The 17,288-nt window shown below is 39.2% G+C and overlaps 4 protein-coding genes across 7 annotated transcripts; 2 read left to right on the plus strand and 2 right to left on the minus strand.

The window, feature by feature from the left end:
* Nucleotides 1-360: 360 nt before the first annotated feature.
* Nucleotides 361-4,992, minus strand: zbtb33 (zinc finger and BTB domain containing 33). The gene is made up of 2 exons (XM_086158592.1): nucleotides 4,679-4,992; nucleotides 361-3,789 (listed from the first exon to the last, which is right to left on the minus strand). Exon 2 carries the CDS (start codon nucleotides 3,785-3,787, stop codon nucleotides 1,886-1,888), a length of 1,902 nt encoding a protein of 633 aa, XP_086014718.1. The 5' UTR covers nucleotides 3,788-3,789; nucleotides 4,679-4,992; the 3' UTR covers nucleotides 361-1,885.
* A 1,039-nt stretch (nucleotides 4,993-6,031) lies between these two features.
* Nucleotides 6,032-10,067, plus strand: nkap (NFKB activating protein). 4 transcript variants are annotated; one of them, XM_086158522.1, is made up of 8 exons: nucleotides 6,032-6,571; nucleotides 6,975-7,055; nucleotides 7,179-7,243; nucleotides 7,334-7,423; nucleotides 7,501-7,567; nucleotides 7,644-7,838; nucleotides 8,377-8,526; nucleotides 9,135-10,067. In XM_086158522.1, the coding sequence occupies exons 1-8, from the start codon at nucleotides 6,168-6,170 to the stop codon at nucleotides 9,307-9,309; spliced, it is 1,227 nt and encodes a 408-aa protein (XP_086014648.1). In that variant the 5' UTR covers nucleotides 6,032-6,167; the 3' UTR covers nucleotides 9,310-10,067. The 4 variants fall into 4 exon arrangements, with proteins under 4 accessions (XP_086014648.1, XP_086014646.1, XP_086014650.1 ...); XM_086158520.1 differs by having other exon boundaries at nucleotides 6,033-6,571; nucleotides 7,331-7,423; nucleotides 9,135-10,062; XM_086158524.1 differs by having other exon boundaries at nucleotides 6,033-6,571; nucleotides 7,525-7,567; nucleotides 9,135-10,061.
* A 566-nt stretch (nucleotides 10,068-10,633) lies between these two features.
* On the minus strand, nucleotides 10,634-11,744 carry ndufa1 (NADH:ubiquinone oxidoreductase subunit A1). Its single transcript, XM_086158525.1, has 3 exons — nucleotides 11,531-11,744; nucleotides 11,340-11,429; nucleotides 10,634-10,777 (listed from the first exon to the last, which is right to left on the minus strand). The coding sequence occupies exons 1-3, from the start codon at nucleotides 11,630-11,632 to the stop codon at nucleotides 10,757-10,759; spliced, it is 213 nt and encodes a 70-aa protein (XP_086014651.1). The 5' UTR covers nucleotides 11,633-11,744; the 3' UTR covers nucleotides 10,634-10,756.
* Nucleotides 11,745-12,307: 563 nt separating this feature from the next.
* Nucleotides 12,308-16,316, plus strand: upf3b (UPF3B regulator of nonsense mediated mRNA decay). Its single transcript, XM_086158515.1, has 10 exons — nucleotides 12,308-12,547; nucleotides 12,792-12,898; nucleotides 12,973-13,079; nucleotides 13,183-13,281; nucleotides 13,605-13,715; nucleotides 14,043-14,086; nucleotides 14,167-14,355; nucleotides 14,677-14,834; nucleotides 14,907-15,228; nucleotides 15,311-16,316. The coding sequence occupies exons 1-10, from the start codon at nucleotides 12,437-12,439 to the stop codon at nucleotides 15,446-15,448; spliced, it is 1,386 nt and encodes a 461-aa protein (XP_086014641.1). The 5' UTR covers nucleotides 12,308-12,436; the 3' UTR covers nucleotides 15,449-16,316.
* The last annotated feature ends 972 nt before the right edge of the window (nucleotides 16,317-17,288 follow it).

Below are 17,288 nucleotides of genomic sequence, written 5' to 3' on the forward strand. Positions count from 1 at the left end.
CCTGTGATCGCCTCTGGGCCCCGGTGAACTCCGCCTCTTACCAATATCAGCTGGGATCGGCTCCCCACAACTTTGTGCTGGAATGAATGAATAAATTAATGAACAGTTACCTAGATTCCCAAATAAGCTGTACATGTGATTGTGAATATTTAGATAATTTTAATAGGAAATGAGACAAACATAAAATTGTCATGTTCATACAGAAACAATGGAGGTTTTTGATATAACAAATGTTTTTTTTCTCATAACAGAATAATAGTATTTGAATACCATTATTTAAGAGCTTTGAAAACAACTTGACACGACAAGCTTGAAAATATGACTTTACACAAATATATACAGTACATCACACAGTGACACCACAGTTAAAATGTTTATTAAAACCTTGCTTTTTCTCAATGAATGACGTGAAGTACAATATTTTTATTACCACTACTTGTTTACTTGCACTGATCATGGCTGAAAACAGAATGAAAAGATAAAAATGTAAAATAATAACAAAACCCTCTGCATGATCCAACAGCAAGTGCTATCTGCGGATTGAAAACCTATTTTCTGTCAATCCTAACATGTTTTAAGCAAAATCTCTAGCCTAAAGCACATAGAAAGCAGATTTTGGCAATGAAGTATTTCATTTATGAGGAAACATGATTAATACGAAACAATGTACAAATACATTAAAAGGAATATGTAATGAAAAAAATCTCAAAGTATGAATATTAAATAATTGTTGGATAAATTCCCTGCCACAAAACCCACATATGGAATTGCCATCAATCCCATGTCAAAATATATTTCGGTTCATATTATTCTCTGGTACAAACAAGGGAGAAACTGGTTTAAAATGGTCTCAAATGGGGACCAGGAATGATTACAGTCAAGGAACATCTTCCATCCAAAAGATTTGCAATTCATGTATTCATTAGTGCTGTGTTAATCTTTAATGGCAGCTAATTTGCTTATTCCACAATAATGGGCTTCACAATGACTTAAATAATTTTGAAAGTATGATCACTATAAATAATGTGTTCATAATAACTTCTCAAATTAAATAAAAGTTAGATTCAACAAAAACCCTTTGAACCACACTGAAGTTCTTTTTTTTTCTCTCCACACAACATAAAGAGCTATGGAGTAACATTTAAAGAGGAAACCCCTTTACCATTTAATGGAACTCATTGCCTGATTTAGACAAAACAGCCAACATTATAGCAGTTAGCCACTATTCAATGTTCTGCTTTTTAAGCTTCAAAATGGCAGACTACAACAAAATCAAGCACCAACATCATACTGAGCCTCTTTCCGCCATAACTTTACAGTCAAATATGGATATCCAGGTTCGACAAACTTTATTGTAACTGTGAAATCCTTTTTTTTTCTCCTCTTCTTTTTGCCATTTTGAATTTCCTCGCCTTTACAGTTAAAATGAGTGCATCCTTCTGCTACAGATTTAAGTCATGTTCTTACATCAACCAAATATGCAGAGGACCACAGCTTTTAGAAATTTGGTGTAAGAAGAGTCTAGTTACAGTCAATTCCTGTTTTGATCCACAGCCTGGACTTCATTGAAATGGCTGATTTCATCAACATTGTTCAACCACGATCATTCATGTTTCACTACATTAAGACAAAATATCGTAGCCCTGATCTCACAGCTAACAGTTTGTGACTGCTCATGCAGAAATTTTCTTGCCTCGTTGCAACAATGAAACCCCTTCCGGAGCTGATTGTGAAAAAAGTCACTGTACAGATAGGTGAACGTTACCACACCTTAATCTGACTATTGAGCATCAGAAGAGCAATATTGCTGACATGGAGTCAGAAGTTAAAAAAAAAGGATCAGGGGCCACCTCAAAGGCACGAGTAAGGTAGCAGTGAGGGCTGCTCAATAGGTCTCTGGTATTACAAAGTCAAACTCGGTGGAGCTGTGCGGACGATTAGTCATTTCTATCCCAGGCCGTGCATGAGTGTTAGGCTGCATGCCAGCATCAGATTCAATGAAAATGTCATCCCAGTTCAACATCCTACTCTGAGTGGAGGGCTGGGGGCCCTCTACAGGGGGGGTTATGTGACGCACACTGCCGTCCTGGGAGATGACGGGGAAGCCTGGCTCATCAGTAGTCCACGAGTACGACTTCATCTGCACCGTTTTACATGGCAGCAAGCGGTAAATGTTGTTATCTTTGTCATCTTTCTCCTTCCTCCCAGAGGGATCCTGGTTGTGGACTTGCTTGCAGTGGTTGGACAACACCTGGTAGTTCATGAACGTTTCATTGCACATCAAGCACTGGTATCGCCTCTCTCCTGTGTGGTAGATTTCATGTTTAGTTCTGTATTCTGCAAGAGCAAAAACCTTGTTGCAGTAGCGACACGGGTACTTCTTTTCCCATGAGTGAGTGTTGAAGTGACGGCGGAGACTTGTCAGACACACATAAGGGCGCTTGCAAACAATGCACACATAGAAAGTTTTCCCATCCATGACCAGCTCATAATGATCTTCAAGCTCTGTCTTGCTCTTTTTCTTGCAGGGGGCAGACTTTGGGGACATGGGCTCTTTTTCAGCAGGTTTCAGGGGTGTTGCCATAAACGATCTCTTCGCCTTGCTGGATTTGGAGCTCCCCTCTCCTGGATCTTCCTTCATTTGAACAATATCGTAAGTATTTTCCCCAATATTGGCATACACTTTACAGCCAGCAGAAAGTGAATCAATCTCTGCAGCTGTATCAAGAGTCACTGTCTGTTTTGCTGCTACAGTGGATTTTGGAGTGTTGGCGTGACTTGCTGTCACACTAACACCTTTCAGAGACTCCTCAGCGACATCCAGCAGCCTTAGTTTAAAATCTCCTTGCTGAACTGAAGCAGAAATTTGCTTTTTATGGACTCCCATTATATCCACATTTTCAGATGACTGACAGGCACTTGAGGGCTCAGGGGTGAAGCCACTGCGAGCTGGTGTTGTCGGACCACTTCCTGAAGAGACTAGAGCGGGGGAAGCAATGTTATTGGTGCTACTGTCAGGACTGCGGAGGGGGCTGCTGTCTTGCACACAAGTGTTAGGAAAACTGGTGCTTGGAGGCTCCACAGTCTGTGGTTTCACTAGAGCGGGGTCTTTTTCTTCAGGTTTTGAGGAATCTGTTTTGCTGGGATCTTTCTGCTGCTCTTCTTCGGCTTTTTCTGAATCAGCTGGCTTCAAATCAGTGACCTCACCAGACTTGGCTTTCTCATTGGCCGTTGAGCTTTGAGCATCCGTTTGCGAAACAAACATGACTTCACTATCAGAATCCTCATCTTCGCCCGCAGGTTTACTCGTTTGGCTGAATTCTTCTGCTGAAATTGAGAATGACTCGGAGATGATAGGCATCATTTCGATACAGGAGTCGCTTTTTTCTGTCTCCTTCGATAAACCAGGTAGACCTTTGACTTGTGATAAAGGTAACCCCAAGTTGGCGATGAATTTCACTCCCAGTACCTGTCCGGCATGGATAAGTTCCTCCAGCATGTCAGAGCGAACACGGACTATCTTTGAACTATAAATGTAATTAAGTATGTGCTCAAAGATTTCTGCTCTGATAAGGTTCAACTCAATGACTTGACCAGCTACACTGAAGAGCTGATGGAAATATGAGCTTGATGCACATAGGATGGTCTTATGAGCTTTGAATTTCCGATCCTGAATAATAATGGTGACATCGCAAAATAATCCATTATGTCTCTGCTCATTAAGTGATTTCAACACAGCGGTGGAATACTGTGTATCCGTTGCGGATATAAGCTTGAGACTTGGCATGCCTGCAAAGAGAAAAAAAAAAACAGCACTGCATCAGAATCTGATTTTAAAAACATTGAATCAGTCAGAGTTGGCTGTTTCCAAAGTCGGCCTTTCTCACTTAGTATTTAGCTCAGATTTCTGTACGATACGATCAACAAAATTGCAAAATGTGCTGTTGAAACACATGCCATATGATGTGAATACAAACTTATGTTATTTTTTTCCGTTTATGTTTTGTGTTATGATTTTTTTTCCCCCATTTTAAACAGACCAAGCTATGCTGTTGGCCGTATTGTATTGTAACAAATGGAGGTTGCAGTAATCCGTATTACTAACAACGGGTCTGCTTGATGAAGTGCTTTTCAATGCATTTACTCAATCCGATAATCCTACGGGGCTCGGGCCAATAATATCAGAAGTATGCGAGGTAATTCGAGACAGATATTTATCGGTAACCGCTGAACAATATGAGCGACGTTGTAGGAGTTTGTTGTTGCACAAGCTCACAGCGCGGAACGGCATCGGAGGATAGGCTACGACTCCATTTCAAAAACAATGTCACTTCAGCGACACTACGTGTCATTCTAAGCTTGTCAAAAGCATACGCTAGCGGATATTGGCGTGACAGTGAGGATAATTAACGTGCTTTGATGAGATCGAGTAAAAACGGATGAAGAGGCTTTAATATGTGTCATTCTTGGCCCGTATATTATGCTGATGAAATACTGCTGTTAGCAAGCTAACGAAGGGTAACGTTATCCAGTTTCCTTCCCTTAAATGACAGACGCATAGCGCGGCCTAATATTTGTTCGCGGGCTAGCTTTTGAAGACACCAAAGCAAAAAATTGCGAACCGCTCCGATGGCTCATTATGTGTAAAAAAGTAGCACATTAAGACAATTCTGTTTACCTGCAACCTTGATGTTTTCTGCAGAGGAAAGGCAACGAACGATTGTAGTTAATGACTTAGCTCGCAGGCTAACTGTACACAATAGCTAACAGCGTACAGCTTCGGCTGTCAACCGCGCTGCGTCCGCCTCATTTATAACACTTGCAAAAAAGTCGCAGCTGAGTACGATTACAAACATACATTCAAGACAATATAAAACACTTAAAACCCTTTTAATATTATCATGTTGCGCCAACGCTTGCACTAACACAGCAATACATCAACCACAGATCCTGAACGTAAATTCAGCTTGAAACGTTTCCCCCATTCGGACTAAGCGTCACAGTAACTACCGGATCATTACACTGGCCTTCAAAATAAAAGCTCCACTTCTACTCCACGTCGATTATTATAACAATGAAACATCTGCTCGAGCATCATCTTCAAGATAGTCGTGAAGATGCCTCGCAACATTTAAGGTAAACTTAAAATTTTGAAATCCTTCATAGTTCGGGTTGCCTCAACTTTTCCCATCAGATCGAAGTTATGGCTGCTGAATGCTGTAACGCGATTGGCTTCAGAAGGATTGTGACGTCACAGATGGCGCTCATTAGCCCGCTTTTGGGGATGACGTGTTAGGTAAATTAGTAACCGGCCTCCAATGTCCAACGCGTCCTACAGGACTGTCTCAGAAAATTAGAATATTGTGATAAGGTTCTTTATCTTCTGTAATGCCTTTACAAAAAAGGCATACATTCTGGATTCATTACAAATCAATTGAAGTATTGCAAGCCTTTTATTGTTTTAATATTGCTGATTATGGCTTACATCTTAAGAAAACTCAAAAATCTTATCTCAAAATATTGGAATATCATGAAAAAGTAATTTTTGTTTTTCTAATTGGATTACAGAAGATAAAGAACTTTATCACAATATTCTAATTTTCTGAGACAGTCCTGTATGTTCAGACAGCAGTATACTTTGAGAAGACAGTTCCAATGTAACCATCATTTACATAATTCATGATTACAGAATTCATAGTATAAAATGTAATGTAGTGTAGAGGATAATGTTAAGTGAGATACAATATATATACAAACATATATATGGCGAACATGTTGGAGAGCTGATCTTTTTTATCCATTTATCTGGATGTTATGCAGAACAAGCCATAACTACCTGGTTCAACATGTGTTTTGATGAGAAATGACAAGACTTTCAAGTGTCATAATTTGCAATATTTTGAAATGTGATTCGATAATATGATTAATTTTCCCATTATGTACGGTCAGTATGACAGTGTTTTCTCGGAACCCCAAAACCCGGAACCATCAAGTTTACCTTTGCGGAAACCGTTTTTTTTCTAACGAACGGACTTAGAACATACGTATTTCCGGTTGTCGACTTTTCCTTTACGCACTGAAAATAGCGTTGGTTCCTTCTCCCCCTTACTGGCGTTAAACCACTATTTTGTGTTTTTATTCTTGTGAATCGAACACAGAAGGCTGGTATGCCTCTATCCGACCGGTCGAACTCCGACGGCGGGATTCGGAGCCCTCGGGCTCGGAGACACCGAACTCGCTCCCGCAGCGACAGCCGGGATCGTAGCTTGTCTCCGGACAGCTTCGGGCCGAAACTGCCCAAACCCCGCAATCGGGAGTGGGAACGAGAGGAGCGGGAGCGTCGGTTCAAGGAGGCGAGGAATATCAAACGAATCCGCATCGGTAGCCCCCGCCATAGCCGGTCTCGCTCCCGGTCCAGAGACCGATACACCAATAATAATAACAGTCAAAACCACGGTCATTGGTTCGATCGGGATGGTCCTGGGAAGCAGGGCGGCTTCAGGGATGAATATTACTACGAGCAGCAGAGAGACGACGCTCAAAGACAGAGACAAGAAGCCTTTATTGCCAGGTAACAACACATAAAATTAACATTTCAAGAAACGTCGATAATAGTTTTCCACTGCCTATAAGTAGACACGTAGAATAGTCAATCAAATCTTTACAGTGTGGCGTTATATGTTCATTACTCCGTGTTTACTGCGCATGCCCCGTTAAGTACAAAACAAATAAAAGGTGCATCATGATGCGTTTTGTACAATTTCAAGGTCAAGCATAAGCATTATGAATCTAAAACCACAGATGCATGTCCATGTATCATCAGATATTTTGTTTACTTCAAACACACTGAAATTTATTGAAATAACAATTTTATTTAATTTATTCCTGCCAATGGAAGTTATTTTATTTATTTATTTACCCCCCCCCCCCCACACACACACACACACACATACTCATGAATGTCTCTGTTACAGGCGTCTGCAAGAGAGGGAGAGGATTGGCGAGTTAGGTTGTCCTGAAGTGTGGGGATATTCACCGAGAGTAAAGGAACCAGAGTAAGTCCAAAAACTCAGGGCCAAACAAACCAAATGTTTGTTTGTTGCCATGTATTTATGAGAAATCAAGCACTTCTTCCTATATTGTACTCAGCTCAATGTTTTCTCTTATTGCTCCACAAGCTCCGATGAGTTTACGCCAGTTGAAGAAGACAAGAAGAACAGCAGTTCAGAGTCAAACTCAGAAGGTACGAATCCTCCAGGGCTCGGATACAGCGGCTGTAACTATTTGAACATTTTTGATTCAATATGAATTTTTCACTTCTTGTTTCTAGAAGAAAAGAAGAAGAAAAAGAAGAAAAAGAAATCAAAGAAAAGGAAACACAAAAAGCATTCAGAGGACTCTGACATGGAGTCAGATTCAGATGGTACATTGCTAAACAACAAATGCAGTGATTGTCACAAGTCAACCAATAATCTCTGTTATGTTGATTGTGTCGTTAAGTGAACTGTTTTTATCGTCTGTCAGAGGAAGACATAAAGAAGAAGAAGAAGAAAAAGAAGAGCAAAAAGTAAGTTTTAACAAGCAGCCATCTCCTCACGCCTGTTTCACATAGAAAATGAGATAAATACATCATTTCTGCTTAGGTCAAAGAAGTCTAAGAAAAAGAAGGTCAAGAAGAGCCGCAAAGAGACTAGTGAGTCCAGCAGTGAAGAGTCTGAGGAGGATGAGGAGGAAGATCTCAGTAGTGTGATGTGGGTGGAGAAAACCTGCATGGATGAACACATGGTGGGACCTGAAGCTCCACTCACCCACATGTCCCAGGACGACAGACCCCTTGAGTGAGTCTATTGCTCTTTTTCATTCTATTTATCATTTTTTATTTACATTGCAATAGGAAAGATAAATAACGTTTTCTGATGGTGTCCAGAAAATAGCCTTTGCCTTTCTCTTTCAGTGCCTAAAACCTCCCATTTTTTTGGTCAAATACATACTAGCAAAAAAGTAATGGCCAGGAAATGTTTTGACCCAATTAGCTAAAAGCGACACATTATTTTGAAGTTGTATGCTATTAATGCTTATTCCTATCAAAGTATGAGGATTATCATGACAATCCAAAAGCTTCTCAAATGATTACTCGCTAGGTTCAAGGTAAACCACTCTTAATCAAACTAATTGTCCATATTTGGGATTATTTTATAATTCAGCGATAGGGAGGTTTGACAGATAAGGTGTGATTGTACAATCAGTTAACAAAAAAGTAGTTTCACCAATGTAACAACACTGTATTTCACATTTCTGTGTTTAGATCATGTCACATTCCTTGTCCAACAGTTTCCTCAGATGATTCATAAAAAACTGTTTACTTTTTTCCACCAGCTTCGGACATGCGCTGCTGCCAGGTGAAGGTGCAGCTATGGCAGAGTACGTTAAAGCAGGCAAGCGTATCCCAAGAAGAGGAGAAATTGGTCTCACCAGTGACGAGATCGCAGACTTTGAGAAGTCTGGCTATGTGATGAGTGGTAGCAGGTACGTGATCCAAATTAAGCTGGAAATTGCAACTTTTTTCACATTCCACACAAACTTGCATTAATCACTGGTCAAATGTATCTACTTCCAATTTTTAAAGTGTGATGGTCAAATATATTTTTGAATAAATACCAGATAGCTGTTCCTTGTCAAATCTTATCATGGCAACTGGACCTGATTTCTTCCCTCGTAGAAGTTTCACCTCTCATCCATGACCCTCCTCTTCTGCTTTTTCTTTCGGCATCTCCCTTCAGTGTTTTCTACAGCAAATCAATCTCCACCGTCTAATTTCTCTTTGGTCTTCATCTAGACGGCCTGCTTGGCAGTTCCAATCCCCTCATCCTTCTACTAATATATTCACTATCCCTTGTCTGTTAATGACTGAAATATCTCTGGCCCTTATCCCATTTTCACCATTTAATATTTGCTCATGACAACTCTGTTGTTGTAATTAACTTTTTTTTTGTAAACAGCAATTAGACGAGATAAGGAATTAACTAATGACATTAAATAGTTTCTACAGGAATTTACATGTGTTTTAGCAGTTATTCAACTTAGATCCCACAAGTCTTGTCTGCATTGCTGATTCTTGTCATATAACCACACAGGCACCGAAGAATGGAGGCTGTGCGTCTCAGAAAGGAAAACCAGATCTATAGTGCAGATGAAAAAAGAGCTCTGGCATCCTTCAACCAGGAGGAGAGGAGAAAACGAGAGAGCAAAATCCTTTCCAGCTTCAGGGAAATGGTGTATCGCAAGACCAAAGGCAAGGAGGAGAAGTGAAACATCAGGCCCACAGATATTTGTTGTTTACGATTGTTTTATAACAAAAGAAAATATTTTGTTGAAGATGGAAAAAGGAAGCTTATTGTATAGAGTAGTTGTGCCGTATTTGTGTCAAGCAGTGTGACTGGATTCTTTCTGTATTGACTTGGCACATTGGATTCTCTCCAGGTTCTTCAGTCACAATCAGATTCTGCAAAATTCTAGTGAATTTGAGAACAACTAAGGTGCTTAAGGACCTAAAATGTACTTGGTAAAAAGCTAGTTTGTTTAATTGAAGAAATGGCATGTTGTTCAATAATGTCACCTGTCCTTGAGCCTACAGGGCATATTTTCTGTTGCTGAAAACCAAACTGAGGGTCAATGGGATGGCTAATGAGCTGCAAATTCAGGCATTAGCAATAAGGGCCTGTCAAGCAACTTTTTTGTTAGTGTTGACCGTGAGTTTGACTGATTGCAAATGGCATTTCCTTCCAAGAAATCTTAAAATTCTTATAATTTTCATCCAGTTGTTTATGAGCCACCAAACATGGGGCCAAGTGTGTAAAAATGATTGTACTTCCTGAATGATAAAAACCTTGATTTTATAAACACAATTATATGTTGTCATTGCTATCCCATTTACATAAATACGTCTTTCAGTAGGGACACGGCCTGTAAATCTGGTCATACATGTTTACCAGTTTGTTGCAAATAAAGACTTTGATTTCTAATGAGAATGTGTAAAGCTGCTATTTCCTGAAATAAGAAAACATAAAACCAATGTAAAGCAGCTTCACATTCCTAATTCATTATAAAATATCTATCGCCTAATCATTGTCTTCATATTTTAGTAAACAATAATGTAAATATGAAAAAAAGCAAATTAGTAACAACTAAATGAATGCCCTTATGTTTTTCCCCGGAAACTTTGCTCTCGATGATATTTCGTTCTTCACCGTTAGACACAAAATAGTTCAGGGTTCGAATCTACCGTACTCAAATGAATGTTTGTGAAATTATTCGTCTAATTCCAATGAGAGAGAATAGTTGAGTAAGGTATATTGTTCATAGTCAAATATATTTCTGCTTCTACTTGTTATGATGAAATTTGGGGTGAGAAAAAATAATCTAAGCAAAGAATTTCATGGAAAATCAGAATTCTGCCAGATGACAGGAATGCAGAAACAGACAATATTCTGGACGCCACATACATCAAATAATCCCTCACATTATCAATGCTTGAAGATGGACTGAAACCCTCATTAAATTATCACCAGACTCTCATAGCAACTGTAAACCATTACTGTTGCTAATGGCATACAGTGAAAACAAAAATAAGCCCAAACCGTTGGAACAGTTTAATAGAAACAACTGAGACAAGGCTATTATATACATATAACATTTTAATTTACAAAGAATCTTCAGTTGGGGCGGGGGGGGGGGGGGTTGCTGACATCCGCTGACATTAGTTGATGTTCTCAAGACCCTGTTGAAGAAGGAAAAAACAATATTGCCTTAATTGACTTTGAAAAACAGGTATTTTGGCCCTAAATGTCTGAATTATTGTTAAAAGGCATAGGAACATTACAAAAACGAAAGATACTCATATGTCGCCGGCCTTGAATACCAGAGCTGATCAAGTATTACAAACTAATCAAACAAAATGAAGGAATACATCATTTACATACTTAATAACAGATTTCAGGTTATATAAAAAGGATATTTCACATTATAGTCAAAAAAACAATGCAGTGAATGAATATAGGAAATGTATTACTGTCTGAATAGCTTGGTGTCTGGGACAATTAAACTGTAATTAGGTTTTAAGTTTCATCAGCTGCATAAGGGTGTGTGTGTGTGTGTGTGTGTGTATATATATATATATATATTCAGGGGACAGACTGGAGATACTGAATACTCTGACGGAAGTTAGAGTTTTCAGCTTGTACCTTAAACAAGTTTGTGCTAAACATTTTAGATGTAACAATACTAAACAATGTAGTCTGTGGCATTTTTTGCTGAATGGGAACACAAGTTGGAAATCTCACCTTGGATTCGTAATACTTTCCACTTCCAGCCACTCGCCTGTCTCTCTCCATCAGATACCATTGCCACGGAACCCGAGCGATTCTTTTTTCCTTCATAGAAAGCATGCAAACCGTGACTTTAGCAGTGGACGAGAAGATGAGGTTCACACGTTATTGTTAGACATAAGCACTATTGGTAGCATCGGTCATACCTTTCCGCCGTTAGTGAACCTGTGAATCTGTGCAGTGGCAACACCAGGGATTATCAGACACGCAGTCATGATTGCGAAGCCAGGCAATATTTCATACCACATAGTCGCAGTGTTTAACTGCCAAGCAAAAAGGGAAGTTAATTTATGTCCCGATCCAACCAGCAAATGATTAGTTTGCTAAATTGCTAACAAAATGGCGCACGTCCTTCCGACCTTCTACTAGCGGAAGAAGAAAAGCACTTGTATGAAATTTTCACTGGAAAAGCCCTGAAACGTCAAGCAAGCAATTAAAATAAAATAAACAAATAAATAAAGAACAAAAATGAATAAAAGAACAAATAGGCATTAAATAAAAAATGTCCGTCTTTCATACTTTTGACGTTACAATACTTTTTACTGTGTCTTGTCAGCACATTATAAGTTATAGTGAAACAAGGGCTACGCCTTTTTAGCACCGGCTTACTAATGATACACAAAGATGTAAAAATTAATAATCTGCTGAACTGTCACAATTTTATCCTGATAAACTTTCGAAAATACAATTATAATGATTTGTAGTTTGTTATAAACGAAACCAAAATGACAATCACTTTAGAAGAAAGAAAACTTTTTTTAATGTCACATACAGTTATACATAGAGCACAACATTTTAACACTTTAAACACGTCATAAACATCAAAGGGTGAATTTAAGGGGTAAAAAAACGTCTGTGTTTTTAAAAAAGGAAAAGTGATTAATTGTCTTTCCGCGCACAGCGATCTCCTGTGGTGGGTGGCAGAAGTGCGGCTACAAGTATCAGGAAGTTCAACGTGCATGCTACTAGCCCGCTAAGTTGCTAAAAAGAAAGTAAACAACTCCTGGGAATGACGTGAAATTTGGTCGTGGTATAAGGCAGTGTAAATAAAGATGAAGGAAGACAAAGAAAATACACGACCCAAAGATAGAAGGGTGGAAATTAAGTGCGAGGATGGAGAAAAAATTGAGAGGTCGAAGGAAAAAAAGGAGGCCATGACAAAGGTAAAGTGAATAGCTAACATTAAGCTATATTAGCTTCCCAATGATGTATTGCTAACATAAATGACCTCAAATGTTGGTCAAATTTTATGTATAGAGAGATATTAGTCTCAAATACAAATTTGGTATTACGTAAACCGAAATTTTAACTGAAAAATTGTCATGAAAGGCTTGGGCAGCCGTCACTTCTTTGATTCATTCTACCGATAAACTGTTTACCACCTTTGTACTTATCGACGAATTCTAGATTGTGATTAGACGACTGCCTCCCAGCCTGTCCAAGGAGGAGCTGGAGGAGCAGCTCCAGCCACTCCCGGAGGTAGACTATCTGGAATTTTTCTCCAGTGACACCAGGTATGTCTTGACTCAAATTTCATTTGTAAAATTTAAATAGTGAGTATTAAAAAATATTTGTTCTCATTTTTCAGCCTTTATCCTCATCTTTTCGCAAGGGCTTACATTAATTTCAAAAATCAGGAGGATATAGTTCTCTTCAGGGATCGATTTGATGGCTATGTATTCATTGATAATAGAGGTAAATAATACATGATTTGATAGATATTCCTGTCTAAAAGATTACCACAAGAATTCAAATCTCTGAGGCTTCATCAAACTGCAAACACACTTTTTTTGAACAGGGCAAGAGTACCCTGCCATTGTTGAATTCGCACCTTTTCAGAAGACTGCAAAGAAAAGAGGCAAGAAAAAGGATGCAAAGTGTGGATCAATAAATGAAGGTAAATGCAATGTCTCATAGCATTTACATTTGGAGTAAATTTAGCAAGAGATTTGCACCGTTTTTAGAATTTTGCCAGTTAAATGGATTGAGGCGCAATTCATACTTGATTGGTACCCTACTTTCTGGAGTTTTTAATAAATATAGTGCAATCTATTTTATTCTTTACTGTTAAAGTAATGTCCAAAAGGAACATTTAATTGACAAATAATCTATTGGCATTATAATTTCTTAAGTTCATACTGATCAAGTCTTGTATGTGAATTTGATAAAGACCCACAACATTGCCATATCTTTATTTGTATACTGCATATGTTCTTTCAGATCCCGATTACAAAAAGTTCCTGGATTATTATAATGGAGATGATGAGAAACTGACATCCACACCTGAGACCCTGTTGGAAGAGATTGAGGCTAAATCAAAGGAACTTGTTGGTACGTGTGTATTTTAAAATATATACAACTGAAAAATTACCTTTTTGCAAGAGGAGTGAATTAATGTATATTAGTATTATTTTTTTAATTGTACTTTATTAATCCTTTGCGGGAAATTCCTCTCAGCATTTAACCCATCGTGTATGAGCCATGAGCAGTTGGGCGCCATCTTGCGGTGCCAAGAGAGCAGTTAGGGGTTCAGTGTGTTGTTCAACAACACTTCGACAAGCTAGGAGGAACAGGGAATCAAGCCAGGAATGTTCAGTTCCAAGCACGATCGCTTTACCCCCTGCACCTTCATCTGAAATTGTGCTTTCTTCCGTGCAGCTAAAAAAACAACACCATTGTTGGACTTCCTAAAAAATAAACAGGTAAGGCAAAACATTGGTGTGCTAAGAGGGTATATTTTTGATGAAAGCTTGACTTGTGTACTCTTTTGTTATTTTTTTAGAGGATCAGAGAGGAAAAGAAAGAAGAGAGAAGAAGGAGAGAACTTGAACGGAAGCGTTTGCGTGACGAAGAACGGCGAAAGTGGAGGGAAGAGGAGAGGCGGAAGCGCAAAGGGGCTGAAAAGATGAAGAGACTTGAAAAGTCACTGGAAAATGACAAGGACCAAGTTAAAGAGGAACCAAAAATCAAAGTATGTTCTACCCTGGAAAGAAGTCATTACAAATTGGTTATATTTGCAGCATAAACTTCATCCATCCATCCAATCCATCCAATCCATCCAATCCATCCAATCCATCCAATCCATCCAATCCATCCAATCCATCCATCCATCCATCCATCCATCATTTGCTGCTTATCCTGCACTCAGGGTTGCAGGGGGTGCTGGAACTTATCCCAGCTGTCATCGGGCGAGAGGCGGAGTACACCCTGGACTGGTCGCCAGTCACTTGCATGGCCGCAGCATAGACTTGTCTACATTTTATTTATGTTTTTTTTTTTTTTTTTTTTGTAGCTCCTGAAGAAGCCAGACAGAGGGGAGGATCCAGATTTTGAAAAATCTAAGGAAAAGTCCAAAAGAACAGAGAGGCAAAATAAAGAGGAAAGATCAACAGGAAGTGCTGATCAGAAGAGGCGTCAGAACTGTGAATATAAGGATGATAGGGGAAAAAAGTGGGTTTTTACTTGATTTTATCAGTTCTGTCTCAATTCCATGTTTTTCTGAAGTATATCCTTAACATTCAGAGTGGATGAAGACGGACGCAAAGAGTTCAGGGACCGCGACACAGATCGAGACAGGGAGCGTGATTTTGAGAGGGAGCGGCAGCAGAAGGAGAAGGAGCGTGTGAGGCGCCAGGATGAGGACAGGCGGAGAAGGAGAGAACGGCAGGATGGTGAGAATACCTACAGGAAGCGAGAGGAGGAGGTTAAAAAAGACAAAGAGCGTCTTTTAGAGAAGAAAAAAAGTGAGAAGGACCTAGAGTCTGCTCACATTGAGAGATCCGAGAGACCTGGCAAAGACAACAAGAAGGAGGATGGCGTTAAAAAAGAGCGTCTGCGAAATAAAGTAAGGCCTCTAATTTTTCATGTGATGCATTATTTTCATGCACTTTTTATTTAAATCTAACCCTCATTTGTTTTTATTTCAGGATCGGCCAGCAATTCAGCTCTACCAGCCAGGGGCCAGAGCTCGTAATCGAACAGCAGGAGGAGGAGCTGAATTCAGCTCTACTGACGTGAAGCCAGAAATCGATACCAAGAAAGCTGTTGATAAAGGAGACGATTGAGCAGATTTTTGCATTTTGACTTTGAAGCAGGATTAGGGGGAAGCTTGCATGGTTCAGAGCTGCAGCGTTTTGCTTCTCGAGCCCTGTGTTGCAATTAGAGGAGGACTACATCCTGGTCTCAGGTGTAGATATGATTATTGCAGCCTTTTGTGCCTGAATGTGACCCTCTGTAGATGAATATGTTAGGAGAAGCAATTGAACCCTTTGGAATAAAGAATGGCAGTGGACCACATTAGGTGAACCCAAAGCTTTCTTGGACCACAAATCCCAAAGTGACCTTAATTCAGTATTGGTTATTTGGTGTAACACATTGTATTCATTTGAACTATTCAATTTTACGTTCTTATCTAAATCTCTTTTACTTCTAGTCCTTGGATTTAAAACTAAAATTGTTAAATTGTTTTCTGATCAGCCAACATTGCCAAGCTCATCCAGATAGTCTCCACACTGCCAAGATGTATTTTTAGTGTGGCTCTCACCGGATTGAGATATACACTTTGAAATATGATCTGCCTGGTTAACCAGACAAAATTGATTAACATAACTATGTCTTTTCATGGTCGAAGACTAATTCTATCCCTACTGGCACAACTGTTATTACATGTATCAACAGATATAGTATGTGCTTACATGTTTTGGCAATTGTTTTTTCTTCATTTATCCCAAGATAGAGAGGAGAAATAACCATTATTAACAAGACTGCCATCAGACAGCCCTTCCTGCATGCAGACCCCAACCGCATCTCTTGCCCTATTTTCTAATGAATAATTGCCCTTTACCAATAATCCGTGATGCACTAAATTGAATACCATGTGGAGACATATCATCATTGAGGCTGAGACGTAAAATAAAAATGGTCTTGGTTAAACTTTCGTGTCTTTGCCAATCATTGATGGAGAACTATTCAGTACTGTACAATATTTTAATTTAGTTTTTGTTTTTCAAGTTTGTGGGATTTTTTCAAGTTTTAACAATGTTGACCATCACTGATTAAATGCTTCACGTATAACCATATTCGTCTTTCCTTTCTCTCCTTTCAGCTTTTCCCTTCAGGGGTCGCCACAGCGAATCAACCTTCTCCATCTAACTCTATTCTCTGTATCCTCCTCACCTTCATATCCTCTCTCTCTACGTCCATAAATCTTCTCTTTGGTCCTCTTTGAGGCCTCCTGCCTGGCAGGTCTAATTCCAGCATCCATCTACCAATATATTCACTATCCCCCCTCTGCACATGAGCAGGTCATCTCAGTCTGGCTTCTCTGACCTTCTCTCCAAAACATTCAACATGTTGTTCCACAGATAGACTCATTCCTGATCCCAACAATGTCCTGTACTCCTTGCTATTCATTCTGGCTGATAGTCTTCTATTGCATAGTACCCCTGACACTTTACCCATTCCAACGTGCTATAACCTGTCTCTTCACCTCTTTTCCACTCTCTCCGTTGCTCTGGACTGTCAACTCCCAAGTACCTGAAATCCTCCAACTTCTTGATCTCTACTCCTTGTAGCCATATTTGTTTTTCAGCATGATAAAAATTTATTTGGTGGCTTCTGGACAAAAAAAAAAAAAAAACCCAACAAAATCACGAAAAATATTTTGAAAACTATGAATCAGCATTATATAAAACCCTTAAGAAATTAGAAAGTTATACAATCAATTTTCTTCAGGATACAAATGCATCACTTTTCTGCTGTGAAAAAAAAGTATAGAAAATTATGTGAAAATAGAAGCAGTGAAGCTTTAGTTGTAACAGGGTTGTGTTGAAACAGAAAGTTCCTAGTCTGATTCCTGAGCTCCTGGCTTGTCCTAAGTACTATTGAGCCAAAACTTGAACCCGT

This window comes from Fistularia commersonii, chromosome 13, assembly GCF_037954325.1.
Source record: "Fistularia commersonii isolate RoL2024-O1a breed Wild chromosome 13, RoL_Fcom_v1.0, whole genome shotgun sequence".
Classification (NCBI taxonomy): Eukaryota; Metazoa; Chordata; class Actinopteri; order Syngnathiformes; family Fistulariidae; genus Fistularia; species Fistularia commersonii.